This window comes from Narcine bancroftii, chromosome 1 (genome assembly GCF_036971445.1).
Source record: "Narcine bancroftii isolate sNarBan1 chromosome 1, sNarBan1.hap1, whole genome shotgun sequence".
Classification (NCBI taxonomy): Eukaryota; Metazoa; Chordata; class Chondrichthyes; order Torpediniformes; family Narcinidae; genus Narcine; species Narcine bancroftii.
Window position 1 is genome coordinate 431,427,689 of NC_091469.1, and position 15,030 is coordinate 431,442,718.

At 38.2% G+C, this 15,030-nt stretch overlaps 1 protein-coding gene and 1 long non-coding RNA gene across 7 annotated transcripts in view; one reads left to right on the forward strand and one right to left on the reverse strand.

Moving 5' to 3' along the window:
• Positions 1–6,423, forward strand: part of LOC138751655 (uncharacterized) — a 50,721-nt gene extending 44,298 nt beyond the window's left edge. For all 4 annotated transcript variants that reach the window (XR_011350105.1, XR_011350108.1, XR_011350107.1 and 1 more), the window contains one exon: positions 3,343–6,423. This is a non-coding gene — a long non-coding RNA (uncharacterized lncRNA). The remainder of the gene's footprint in view (positions 1–3,342) is intronic.
• LOC138751654 (leukocyte elastase inhibitor-like) overlaps positions 1–8,578 on the reverse strand; it is a 49,030-nt gene extending 40,452 nt beyond the window's left edge. The window contains exon 1 of one of the 3 annotated variants that reach the window (XM_069914213.1): positions 5,048–5,305. In XM_069914213.1, the coding sequence (XP_069770314.1) occupies positions 5,048–5,084 (37 nt within the window). In that variant the 5' untranslated portion in view covers positions 5,085–5,305. Of the gene's footprint in view, positions 1–5,047; positions 5,306–8,431 lie in introns of those variants that run through there. The other 2 variants (XM_069914214.1, XM_069914215.1) reach the window with 2 other exon arrangements.
• Positions 8,579–15,030: the final 6,452 nt, after the last annotated feature.

Genomic DNA, 15,030 nt, shown 5'->3' on the forward strand with positions numbered 1-15,030 from the left:
CTAGTTTCCTGATGACACAAAGATTGGAGGCATTGTAGACCGCAAGGAAGGCGTTTAAAGCTTGCAGAGGGATCTGACCAGCTGGCAAAATAGGCTGGAAAATGGCAGATGGTATTTGATGCAGAAAAGTATGAGGTGTTGTATTTGGAAAGACAAACCAATAAGAACATACATGAAAAATGGTAGGGCACTGAGGAGTGCAGTAGAACTGAGGGATCTGGGAATACAGATACATAATTCCCTGGAAGTGTGGTGAGAAGCAGATAGTGTGGTAAAGAGCTTTTGGCATATTGGCCTTTATCAATCAAAGTATTGAGGATAGGAGCTGTAATGTTATGGTAAAGTTGTATAAAACATAGGTGAAGCCAAATTTAGACTAATGTGTTCAGTTTTGATCGCCTAACTAGAGGAAAGAGATCAATAAGATTGAGAGTGCAGAGGAGATTTACCAAGATTTTGTTTGCACTTCAGGAACTGAATAATAGGTAAATGTTAAACAGATTAGAACCTTATACCCTGGAGTTCATAAGAATGAGGGGAGATTTGACAGAGGTATTTAAAATTATGGAGTATCGACAGAGTAAATGTTTGCAGGTTTTTCGCACTGAGGGCATGTGAGATTCAAAACAGAGGACAAGGGTTAAGGATGAAAGGAGAAAAGTTTAGGGAAAATATTAGTGAAACCTCTTCACACAGACAGTGGAGGAAATGTGGAACAAGCTGCCAGCTGAGGAAGTAAATGTGGGCTCAATTTTAACATTTAAGAAAAATTTGGATAGTGGCATGGATAAGAGGGGTATGGAGGGCAATGGAGTGGGATTAGGCAGAATAATAGTTCAAGACAAACTAGAAGGGCCGAAGGGCCTGTTTCTCTGTGTAATGTTCTATGGTTCTATGACCAGCCCTCAGATTGTTGGAATTTTGTTTTTTATGAGCATCCCATCTGAGTTATTTTATTGTCACAGTCACTCTTTTAAGCCATTTGTCAACATGTCCATTCCAACATTTTAACCAAGTGTCCTTATTCCATTGACCATATGCTCTTCTGCCTTGCCTGTTTAAGTGACTGTCTGGATACCTAGTAATATATTAATTGCATCTGATTCTACCATGTCCTCGAGTACCATTTCCAGTTATTGACCAATCATGATGTTAAAAAATAGTTATGCCTCAGATCCTGTTTAAACCTATGACCTGTGTTGACACCCCTTCCATGCTGGAAAGATTTTGCCCATCTACCCTATCTATGTCTTTTATAACCTTACACACTTATATCAGATGATCCTGCATCCACTTTTGTTTCAGGGAGAACAAGCTCGCCGAATCCACTCTCTCCCTGAAATGTAACTCCTCCTATCCAGGTAACATTCTGGTGAATCTCCTCAGCTCAATCACATCATTTCCAGAGTATGGCAACCAAAACTGCACCTAATACTCCAAGTGTGGCATAAAATCCCAACTCTTGTATTCTTTACCAGGAACAATGAAGACAAGCCTATTGTATGTCTTAGTTAACACCACATTGACTTATGCTCTCACTTTCAGGATAATTTGCGCTTCGACACCTGGGTCTCTCTGTTCATGCCCTACCAGTTACTGTGTATGAACAAAATGAGTCACCTCACTGCTGTTGGGATTAAATTGTGCTCAATGTGCCGCCCAGTTAAAAACTGGCTTAGACTACAATGGGCCATTTTGCATACATTTCTGAGCATCTTGCTACCTGTTGGGAAATACAATCCTGGCTTTCAACTAATATTTTCATTTGCTCTAACATAATTTTTCTGGCATCAAATGTTCCTGAATTAGATTGACCATAGTGTAACAAGCAAAATTCATTTGCAGTGAGATTTTCAAATTTACCACATGACTGGCTAGAAGTTGATATCACCTTTTTGTTTGTTTTACACACATGTTGTTTAAAGCAGCAACACCAAAGTTGGTGCACCACAAAAAAAAATCTGAAATTAAGAAAAATATCTGAAGCACAGTGCCATATGTCCAAAGTAATGATACAATGGGAACAGTGGGATTCCTGCCCTGAGCTGTATGAACAAATAAATTCCAATCAGCATATCCTTCTCATGCTAATCACAGGGAAAGACATCAGGACAAATAATTCCAACCATAGTCTTATTAAAAAGACTACTATGGCAGTTCAAGAACCAAGATGCAAATATACAAGTATATTAAGAGTAAAAGGATAGTAAGGGTCAAAATTGGTCTCCTAGAAGGTCAGAGAGGTCAACTATGTGTGGAGCTTCACGAGATGGGAGATCTTAAACAGTTTTTTTATGTAAATATTTACTCAGGGAACTGGCATAGTGTAGAAGGAAGGGAAGGAAACAAGCAGTTGTTTCATGGAACATATAGAGACTAAAGAGGAGGAGGTGCTTGCTGTCTTACAGCGACTAAAGGTAGATAAATCTCCCTGGCCCGACATGATATCCCCTCAAACATTGAGAGATACTGGGGTAGAAATTGCACGGGGCTTGGCATAAATATTTAAAATGTCCTTAGCCGTGGGTGAGGTGCCAAAGGATCAGAGGGTAGCTTATGTTGTTCTATGTTTAAAAAAAGTAAATCACTTTTACTACAGTCCGGTAGTAGGTAAATTGTTGGAAGGAGTTTTGAAAGACTGCCAAATAGAAAGGACCCACCCGTTCCTCTTTCCACGGCAGGGTCTGAGTCGAAGACCTCGTTTTGTCCTGATTAGACTCCTGAGGTATGAGGATAGGAAATGGATTCTTGGAGAGGCAACTGTGGGCACGAGGGAAAGAGGAAGTCCGATGGAGTTTGAAGGGGCTAAGGTTTTTTTTTACCCAGATATCAATGGAGTGCTGTTAAAAAGGCGCAAAGAATTTGACCTGGTCAAGAGATCCTAAAGCAAAAGAGATTTAATTTCCATCTGGCGACCCTGAAAGTGATGTTGCCTGGGGGCAAGGTGGTGGCGGGGAGGAGAAGTTTTTTTATAGAGGCCAAGTAGGCAATGATCGCTGCCCAGGACAGTCCCTGAGGAAAGCCAGCCAGGAGAAAATTAAAGAAAAAGGAGGACCTGGCTGTAAATACTGTAGATATAACAGAAAATATTATTGTACTTTGCCTGTTATTAAAATAAAAACTAAACAAGAATTTGTTGGGAGCTCTGGGGTGGTTAGGGAGGCTATGAACTGGGTACATGGATACAATGAGCATGCTCCAGGATATGGAGGGAGATGGCACCAAGGTTTTGTGGGTTGATTCCAGGGGGGCCATTAAAGTTTTTTTTTGGTCATGTATTGTTAGGGAAAAGATGTTAAGATAATATGTTATTTTTTTTTATCTTTTGTTTTCACTTTCCAGAGCCAAAAGCATGAATATCATGGACCGGGTGAGGGGCAAGTCTTTTAAGAAAATGATAAAGGGAAGGAATCTGGAGAAAGAGCACCAAGGCGATGGAGGAAACAGTTAAGTTCTTGAGCTTCAAGGTCAATGGCTTAAATGGAAAGTGAAGAGAAAGAAGGTCTTGGAACACGTTAAAAAAAAAGCAGGTGGATGTGGCTTTTTTACAAGTAATGAGCTTCAAAAATTAACTCCAAGGCTAGGGGAGTAGCTATTTTAATAAGGAAAATGTTCCAATAAAGGTGGAAGAAACATTTATAGACCCAGAGGAACACTGTCAAATATATTCAAAACCATGGACACTAATGATGATGGAAAAAAATATCCAAAATGTAATTTTACATTGGCAGAAGGGCAGAAAAATGTCTTAATTGGAGGGGATTTTAATTTTTGCATGGATCCGGCATTAAATAAATCTGAAAAAAAAGTGACAAGAGCTACTCTAGCTCTCGTGAAAGAGTTAAATGTGGTGAAGGCTTGAAGATGTTGGCATCCGAGGAAAAGGGATTATTTCTTATACTCAAAACAACATGATTTTTACTCCAGAATTAATTTGCTTCTAGACTTGGCCCAGTTAGAGGGCAGAATTGTAGAAACTGAGTACACAGCAAGGCTATTATCAGATCATTCACCTTTGACTTTAACCATTTTCATGCCAGACAAACAAGCGATGGTGTACAAGCAATGCCTTAATTTGTTGCTATTGAAAAAACAGACTTTTGTACTTTTATTCGAGCTCAAATAGAAATATTTTGTTAGACAAACAGTACCTCTACTCCCAACAAATTTCTGTTATAGGATGCATTAAAAGCTTATCGGAGAAGCCAAATAATTGGATAAACTAAAGGCATTAAAAAAGAGTATATGAAGGAGGTCAATGAATTGGAACAAGAGATAACGCAATTGGAAAAAGATTACCAAAAATTAGGCTCTGAGGAAGAATACAGAATGCTAATAAATAAGCATTCTGTCATTCAAAAAACTCAAATACAAAACCATGCAAGCATGCAAGGTCTGGAGGGTTATGGACTAGCAGAATAATATTTTGGCACAGACTAGACAGGCCAAATGGCCGGTTTTATGTGCTGTAGTGTTCTATCATTCTAGGGAGGAGTTGTGATAATCAATCCCAACACAACTGACTTCCCCGATTAAGTCCAATGCATCACACCACCACTGAAAAATGCAGTGTGACCAAGGTAGAGGTCACTGAATGTATTCTTGAGGCATTGGATGGAAATATGGTGATCAGTGAATGGAGCCAGTGATTTTTTTTCGGAACTGGATATTAAAAAGTGTAATTGCAGATCTGTGTTAGATTGGAGATTAAATGATCTGAGTACAATGATTATTTTCGTAGATGTTCAATGAAGCTCCAAAGATACCCCAATAACTCCAATATATATTGGTCAGGGAGGAAACACATAGCACATGACACAGCACATGACCTGTGAAATCATCGTGAAGAAATAAAGCAGGAGAAATGGACACAGGCGCGCTTAATCAAAACCTGCAATGGGCAATATTTCCTCTGAAAATTATTACAGGCATGAAGTACCTCATGCTAAATTACTTTCATGCATTCTTTGTGTATGATAAATGACATCAATAGATCCAATTTCCAGCCTGACAGTTCTTACTGAAAAACAAAACCGGTTTCACTAACCCAGTTTCCCCAGAAACGAAGCAGCTGAAAAAAGCATTTTCCACTGAGATCAGAAAACATCTGCCACTTCAAAATCAGTCTCGCCTCCATACTTGGATTGCTCTGGCCATGGAGGTAAATATCACTCACAGGTTTCTTTCTAGCATAACTCAGGACTGCTCGGACTGCTCTCTCCTCAGCTCAGTTTGCTCCAGTAGACCTCTATACTGAAAGGCAATATTCTTCAACCCACAGGAGTAGTCATGCTGGCTTCTTTTCTAAAATGCAGGCACTCCTAGTTTAAGCTCATTTACATACATAGACATCAGTAGCAACTTCTTGGCCAGGAATGCCTGGCTGAAAGCCCTGGAGAGCCATTTTCACTCCCCACCTGAGAAGGAGAAGCAGAGAAGACAACCTGCAGGGACAGTGACCACGGCGGTGGACCAGTGAGCTCTGTGACCGAAGGGCCGGTGCATGCGGCTGGCTTCTGGTGACTCGAGACGAGGAACCTGTGGAAGCTGTGGGCTGCTGGATACTGCTGTTGGGAGACTCGCCCTGGACTACGGACTACTGCAGACTGGCTCAAACTGGCTGGAGGGGCACCACGTATCGAAATCGGGATATGAGGAGTTGCTGAGGGCGCTGAAAGGTTCCTGTCCATGTCAGAGGTTCAGATATGAGTTCAGGTTGCCAATGGACTGGAGTTTGTGTGGCTGTGGGGGCTGCAGAAGCACTGAAGATGAATCTACAGACACTCAGGGACCCTGCGGGGGACTCTTCTATGCTTCTCTCTCTCTGACTGTAAGTCTGACTGTAATGCTGTAAGAGGCACTTAGACAATTCCTATTGGTGGTAAATCTGCCTTGCAGCAAGCAAGAAGAAATTTCATGTTCTATGACACGGTTTTAATACTATGATAATAAATTGAAACTTGAATCATTACTTTGAAAAATAGTGTGCCTCCTGCAGACACACTTGTCCACCAACCTCTCCGGGTGCCTTGGATCCACAGAGAATACCTTTCTATCAATAGTTGTTTGCATTGTGAGTTGGCTTCAGAGATCACACATGCTGTACTAAAAGCCTATATTTCCAAGTACATTCAATACATCAATAGAAAATGCTCCTCCAAATATGTTAGCTTTAATGCAGTATTATATATGAAAACTAATACTGTTCTGTCATCCCATTATTGAATGCTGCTTTAACATTACAAGGAATTTCTCACTCTTGATCTCCATGTTTTACCTCTCCTTTTTGTCTCCATCAAATCTTTAATCTCTCTTGCCGCCCAACCTGCACTTATGTTTATCTCTCTTTTCCCCCTTTCTCCCTTTATCCATCTCTCTTGTAAAATAGGATGAGAATAAATTTGAACTTGAACTCATTCTGGTCCTGAGGCAAGTTCAAGTTTAAATTTATTCTCATCCTATTTCTCAAGTGCAACCTGATGAAACAGCTTTCTCTGGTCCTTGGTGCAAAAACATGGAAAAAAATAACAAATATAACAAACATACAGACATACGATGCATGTGCTGTACATATACACACACACATACATCCAAAAATAGAGGGTTTGTATCAGCAGTTCATTCAGTCATTCAGGAGTCTCATTGCCCATGGGAAGAAGCTGTTTCTCACTCTGGAAGTTATCACTCTGATACTTCTTTATCTCCTCCCAACAGTAGTAACTGAAAGATGGTCTATGTGGGGTGGTCCTCAATGATTTTGTGAGTCTTTTTCAAACAACAATCCTGGTAGATCACATCGATGGGAGCCGGGTTGAGGGTGGGGAGGGAGACCCCCAATAATCCTCTCTGCCACTCTTATGCTCCATTAGATTGACCTCTGATCTATTTTTCTACACTTAACAACTGTACCAAACCATGATGCAGCCAACCCAGACACTCTCGATCGTGTTCCTGTAGAAAGTTGACAGGAAGGTGTCCGGTAGCTTACCTGTCTCAGTCTTTTCAGGAAATGCAGTCACAGTTGCACTTTCCGGACAACTGGGACATGCGTGTCCAGCAAAGGTCAATTCATGAATGGGCTCTGACGAACTTGGTGATCTCTACTTTCTCCACTACCAAGTTATTAATCTGTAGTGGAGAGAGGTTGTTCCTTGTCCCTCTGAAGTCTACAATCATCTCCTTTGTCTTGTTCACATTGAGACCCAGGTTGTTGTTCTTGCACCATTTTACAACTCATTATTATTACTTATGAGGCCAACTATTATTGTGTCATCTTCAAATTTGATGGTTCTTTTGGACCTGGATCAGGCATTGCAGTGGTGGGTCAGTAACATGAAGAGCAGCAGGTTGAACACACAGTGATGCTGAGCCAGTGCTCAGCGTGATGCTGTTCGATGTTCCTTTGCTGACCCAGAAAGACTTCCCATTAGGAAGTCCAGAATCCAGTTACCGAGAGTGGTGTTCAGTCCCAGCTCTATCTCACTCATGCTCACACCCATTGCTCCATGAAAAGTGAACCAACAGGTTAGAACATAACAATGCAGATAATGATGATAATAATAAAGTTTATTGTCATACACATTGTACAGGATACATAGAAGTAGGGGACATAGCTTCAAGTTCCAGGGTCGTAGATAAGGATGGAGATGAGGAGCAACTGTTTTTCCCAGAGGGTGGTGAATCTATAGAATTTGCTGCCCATTGAAGCCATGGAACCAACCTCAAGGAACATCTTTAAGACAAGTATGGATAGATTTTAACAAAGTAGAGGAATTAAGGATTATGAGGAAATGCAGGTAGGTGAAGATGAGTCTGTCATCAGATCAGCCATGAATGGCAGAGTAGACTTGATGGGATGGATAGACTGACCTTGCTCCCATTGCTTAGAGCCTTATGCACAAAACTTCTTACTTGCTACAACTGAACAGATATATACAGAAAAATCTATAATATAAGCTAATGGAATTGAATTAAAAGAAACAATAAATGTATAATGCAGATAATATTTACTGTAATCCTTATGCACAAAAACGTTTTATTGTGAACTTCAACTGTTTATGCAGGTGCTTGACCCCATTCACAGCATTGACCTTGCTATAAAATAGTGTAAGAAGTAATTTCATTAATGGGATGCTCTGTTTGGAAAATTATCCCACAGACAAGTCCAGCAAAGTTCCACTGCAATCATATTTACAGACTGAAATTTATCACAGTAAATCATCATTGCTGGAAAATATGGATCCAGAATCTACTGAGACTAATCATCAACATTAAACTTTATATACAGAGAATTCTCATGAATTCAGCAGAAATAAAATCAAGTAAACTTGCTTAATATCACCACCCAATGAATGGAAAGAAAATTGGGGGAAATGTTAAACCGACTGTTGAATCAATCAACGCCATTTCATTAATTAACAGTTCACTTTACCTCAATGTATCTGATTGGAATGATCACAATTCTCCCTTCAAAAAGTGGAATTCCAGGCAAGAAAAAATAGAATATAAGCTTTACAATCCAAGTTGGCTTGGCAGTTTGATGTTTAATGAAGCATGAAACATTGTGTTTGTCCAGGTTTTCTGCCACACCTCATCTCAATTTGAGTTCACACCCATCTCTAGTCTCATTGATGAGTTCACACCCATAAACAGCATTCTTTGCTAACTAACTCAAAGCTGGGAGGGTTTTGGTGTGTATTGCAATCCAGTAAAAAAATACTTCGTGGAATAAAAGTTACAAATTTATTCTATGTCTTCCTGCGACTCCCAATATTTTTGTGCAAGGAGGAGCGAATAAGTTCTTTACAGACCCTGGACGAGTGCAAGAATATGGAGATGTCTTTCCAACCATTCATCGAGAAGAAGAAGAAAAAAGAAGTTGAACAGAGGGCATCTGGAGTTTGAAATTCATCTTGATTGATGAGGAATGAATTGAAATTACTTTATTCCGTTTAATGGAAATTATTCAGAATAATAATAAACATTCAGGTGGCAGGGGGGGCACTGGAGAGAAATGGACTGACATCTATTGAATCATGTGTGCTTTTGTGGCATGGGCCACAACCTGTAAAATAGAGGGGAGTAATATTGTGTATTATTTGAACAAGGTTAGTGGGGGGAGGGGGTTCTATTATTTTTATTCAAAATATGTTCTTTTTTTCTTCCTTTTCTGCCTAGATTGATGAGATGGATATATTTTAATATAAGAGTTAAAAAAAGATTTGAAATACCAAGGATTTGGAAGGAGAGAGGTGAAGGGGAGGTATAGTTGCCAATTATTTTTAAAAGAGATCAATGGATAAATTATTGAACATTTTAAGTTTTAATAATAACGGGCTTGACAGCTCAGTGAAAAGGAATAGGATTTTGGCATACATTAAGAAAATGAAGGTTGATATAGTCTTTTTGCAAGAAACTCATTTAATTGAACAAGAACATCAGAAGTTAAAGAGATATTGGGTAGGATATGATGTGGCTTCTTCATTTTATTCAAAAGCTAGAGAAGTAGCAATTTTAATACATAAAAATCTCCTGATTAAAATACAAAATGTAGTTACTGATCCCGAAGTGAGATATGTTATATCTTTTTTTCAGAACATTGGACATTTGAATATATATTCATCAAATAATGATAACAAAAAAATTATAAATTTAGCAAATGCACATGAAAATACATTAATAGGGGGAGATTTTTATTTTTGTTTAGACTCAGCTGTTGATAGATCTACAAGATAAATAACAAGAACAAAAGCAGCTAAAGCCATACTGTTGCTAATGAATGATTTAAATCTAATAGAAGCATGGAGAAAAATTCATCCAAGAGAAAGAGACTTCTCTTTTTACTCAAACAGGCATAATTCTTACTCTAGGGTTGATTTCTTCTTAATATCTGCACAACTTCAAGGTAGAATACAGCAAATGGAATATAAGGTGAGAATGTTATCAGATCATTTCCCTCTGTTTCTGACAATAACAATGTTGGATAGAGAAGAATCAGTTTATAGATTGAGGTTTACTTTTCTATTAAAAAGAAAAGTGTTTTGTGAATTTATTAGAAGACCAATAAGGAGTTTTTTTGAGACCAATTCTAATTTGGTTACTAATAAATTTATTTTGTGGGATTTAAATGGTCAAATAATGTTATACTTCTAAAATTAAGAAAGATTATATGAAAGAGGTCGAACAATTAGAGATGGAAATAACGAATTTGGAAAAAGATTTACATTGACAAGTAAATGAGAATAAACAAAAACAACTTATTAAGTAAAAAGCTTCAGTATAATACTTTACAAAAATATAGAACAGAAAGAGTGATAATGAGAACTGAACAGAGCTATTATGAATTTTGTGAAAGGGCACATAAGGTGCTGGTATGGAAGTTAAAAACAAGAATTGAGAATGATTATTGCAACTAAAAATGATTTTAATTTAATTACTTATAAACCACAAGAAATTAATGAAAGTTTTAAACAATTTTATACAAAATTATATCAATCAGAATCCTTAAATGATGACAATAAAATAGGTAATTTTTTCACAAATAAATTTAAATTTAGAAGAGCAAAGATAATTGACTTCCCTTTTATCCCTAGTTGAGGTTAGGGAAGCTTTGAATTAATTACAAATTAATAAGTCGCTGGGAGAAGAAGGTTTACTGCCAGAGTTTTATAAAGAGTTTAAGAACTTATTAATTCCTTCATTTATGGAAGTATTAGGACAGGTGGCTGAAACACATACTTTATACGAATCTTTCAATACAGCAATAAATAAGGTAATACCAAAAATGATAGAGATCCTTTAAAACCAGTATCACATCGACCAATTTTGTTGTTAAATGCAGACTATCAAATAGTAGCAAAATTAATAGTAAATAGGTTGGCAAAATATTTGCCAAAATTGAGAAACATGGACCAGACTGGTTTTGTTAAAAAGAGAAAAGTAGAAGATAATATGGTTAGATTATTGAATATAATAAATTTTGCACATAAAAGAAGAGGTCTAAGTGTAGCAATGGCCTTAGATGCTGAAAAAGCATTTGATAGGTTATAATGGGATTTTTTATTTAAAATGCTTGATGAATTTGGATTGGGACCAATATTTGCTAAATGGGTTAAAGCTTTATATACTGTACCAGGAGCAAAGGTTGTAACCAATGGACAAATGTCCACTTCTTTTCAATTAACTAGGTCCAGTAGACAAGGACATCCATTAATTTCAGCTTTATTTATTTTAGCAATAGAACTATTAACAGATTTGCTTCAGTCTAAACCTGAAATTAAAGTTTTAGAGTTAGCACAGAATATAAGATTACTTTGTTTGTAGATCATGTAATAATTTATTTGACAGAACCAGAACATTTATTGTGTAAATTATATTTAAGATTAAAAGAATATGGAATAGTATCTGAATATAAGGTAAATTGGGGTAAAAGTGAGATATGCCACTAGTGTAAAAGACTCTCTCAATTTAAATGGCCGTTGAATAGAATAAAATATTTAGGGATACAAGTAGATAATAATTTTAAAAGTATATATAAATGAAATTATGCCCCTTTATTCAAGAAAGTTGATGAAAATATTTAAAAATTGGATGAAATTGCCAATAACACTATTGCGAAGAGTTAATTGTATAAAAATGAACGTATTTCCAGGCATTCAATATCTTTTTTAAACATTACCTACATCTCTTCCATAAAAACAATTTTCAGGAACTAAATAAATAAATATGTAAATATGCATTGCACAAGTTGAAATTCTGTCTTGTGGCAAATCTTCCATTTGTTGTTGTCCAGGTTTAGCAGTTGCACGTCGACAAATAACATATTTTGATATAATTCTTTTGATCAATGAAGAAGCACCAAGTAACCAATATTTCTGGCGCAATTCTGATAATACGTGATTACAACCACCATGACCTGTTTCTTCATGTATATGTTGAATAATCAATTCAAAAATATAAAATTCTTTAATTAAGATGAATGGATGTTTTATTTTATCTGGCATTATTACTTTTTTCAATCTTCCTCCTACTCTCAACACATCATTTACAAGAATAGGATTTAATTGTAAACATGACTTGCCTTTATAACATTCAGATTTTTCTTTAATTTTGATATCTCATGATGAAACGCTTTGCTTTGACAAAAACAAATTATCTCTAATTAAGCATTTTCCAATTCATCAACTGTCAGATAACAGCTCCTTTGGGACTTCAAATTTTCTTTCTTGATGCAATGTAAAAATATAGCCTTTAATCTGAGAATTCATCCTACTGCCTTTTTCAAACGAAACCACAAGGAATAATAGCAAATTAATTGAATAATTGGATCTTCCTCATTAGATATTTGAATTGTATTCACATCAGTGTTTTGGATTTCGGGATCCTCCGTAGAAATTTCCTTTAACTATTCTGGATTTTGACGCCAATTTTGTTGAAATTGTGAAAGAAATTGAGGACCGAACAACAAAGTGTTGGCTCTTTTCAGAAACACTTGAACTTTTGATCCATGTGAAGACATGTCAGCTGGATAACATGTCACTGTTTTAACATATTTCCATTGATTAACATGCAAAACCTCAATCTCATTAATTCTATTAGTCACAAAAGTACAAACCACCATGGTTTGTCTATTAATGTATTTAAGCACTGATGTACTATCAGATCAAAACACAGAATCTACTAACTCCACCTGTAATTCTCTTCTTAATACAATGTCCATTTTGCTTGCCATAGTAGCAGCAGTCAATTCCATTTGAGGTGACAGGCTTTAATTGAGCCAATCTGGTCTTTCCCATTACAAATCCACAAAGTATTCGCTCTTGAGTATTTTGCAGTAGTAAATCACTGACAGTACCAAAACCACCTTTACTTGTGTCAGCAAATGTGACAATTCCAAAGTCTGCTGGTTTAAAACATTAGTCAATTTCAAAATTTTCTATCATTTTAAGACTTTCAATCTAATTCACCCAATCTTGTGCAATGGAATCTGGTACAGCTTCATCCTATCCAAATTTTCTTCTGCACAATTCTTGCAGAATTTTCTTTCCTATTAATGCTACTGCTGCCAATATTAAATTGTAATTATATTATATTATATATAAAATATTATATATTGAGCTTACGATCAAAAGAATATGTCTTCTTGTCAAAGGTCGTTCTTTCAGAACAATATTGAATTTGAAAACACCATTGCACTCCTGGAATTCTTTCGACAGATAGAACGTCACAATCCAAGTCAAGATGTTTTATCCCCTTTGCTCTTTCTGTCTCAGGAATAACAGCCAACAAAGCTCGACTGTTGCTAATTCATCCATTTCGTAAGGAAGAAATCTCTTTTATTACAGATCTCTTTTAACTCGTGATAAAGATTTATTGCTTCTTTTTCTGAAACTACAAATACATGATCCTTTATACAGACATCTAAAATTTGGAAACCTCCAAATTCCGGCAAGTGGGGACCAGCGGTCGGGTGAGGCATCTGAGAGATGGGCAGTCAGGGGAGGCAGTTGAGGGACTGGTGGTCAGGGTAGACTGCTGGGTCATCGTGGGAGACTGTTGGGTGGTCGGTGGGAGGTGGCCGGGGAAGACTGCTGAAGAAACGTGGTTGGGGGAAGTGGCTGGATGGCTGAGGGACCGGCGGTCGGGAGAGACTGCCAGGTGGCCGAGGGACCAGCGGTCGGGGGAGGAGGCTGGAGAGACTGCTGGGTGGTCGGGGGGGAGGAGGCCGGGGAAGACTCCTGAGGGACCGTGGTTGTGGGAGGCAACGGACGACCGAGGGACCAGCAGTCGGGGGAGACTGCCAGGTGGCCAAGGGACTGGCAGTTGGGGGAGGCAGCCGGGGAAACTGCCAAGCAGTCAGGGGAAGCAGCCGGGGGAGACTGCCAGGCGGCCGAGGGACTGGCAATTCGAGGAGGTGGCCGAGGGACTGGCAGTCGGGAGAGTCCATATAACCAGATAACCATATAACCACTTACAGAACAGAACAGGCCAGTTCAGCCCTACTAGTCCATGCCGTAGCAAATCCCCGCCCTCCTAGTCCCACTGACTAGCACCCGGTCCATACCCCTCTAGTTCCCTCCTATCCATGTAACGATCCAGTCTTTCCTTAAATGTAACCAATGATCCCACCTCGACCACGCTGCCGGAAGCTCATTCCACATCCCCACCACCCTCTGCGTAAAGAAATTTCCCCTCATGTTCCCCTTATAATTTTCCCCCTTCAATCTTAAACTATGTCCTCTAGTTTGAATCTCCCCCTTTCTTAATTGAAAAAGCCTATCCACATTTACTCTGTCTGTCCCTTTTAAAATCTTAAACACCTCTATCAAGTCCCCTCTCAATCTTCTACGCTCCAGAGAAAAAAGCCCCAGTCTGCACAACCTTTCCCTGTAACTCAGACCCTGAAATCCTGTCAACATTCTCGTGAACCTTCTCTGCACTCTCTCTATTTTGTTTATATCTTTCCTATAATTTGGTGACCAAAACTGTACACAGTACTCCAAATTTGGCCTCACCAATGCCTTGTACAATTTCATCATAACCTCCCTACTCTTGAATTCAATACTCTGATTTATGAAGGCCAACATTCCAAATGCCTTCTTCACCACACCATCTACCTGAGTATCAGCCTTGAGGGTACTATTTACCATAACTCCTAAATCCCTTTGTTGTTCTGCACTCCTCAATTGTCTACCATTCAATGTATATAACCTATTTAAATTTGCCTTTCCAAAATGTAGCACCTCACATTTATCTGTATTAAATTCCATCAGCCATTTCTCAGCCCACACCTCCAGCCTTCCTAAATCACCTTTTAATCTACGGTAATCTACCTCACTGTCCACAACACCACCAATCTTTGTGTCATCCGCAAACTTGCTTATCCAATTCTCCACCCCTACATCCAGATCGTTAATATATATAACAAATAATAGTGGACCCAGGACCGAACCCTGAGGAACTCCACTAGTCACCGGCCTCCAATTGGACAAACAATTTTCTACCACTACTCTCTGACACCTCCCATCCAAC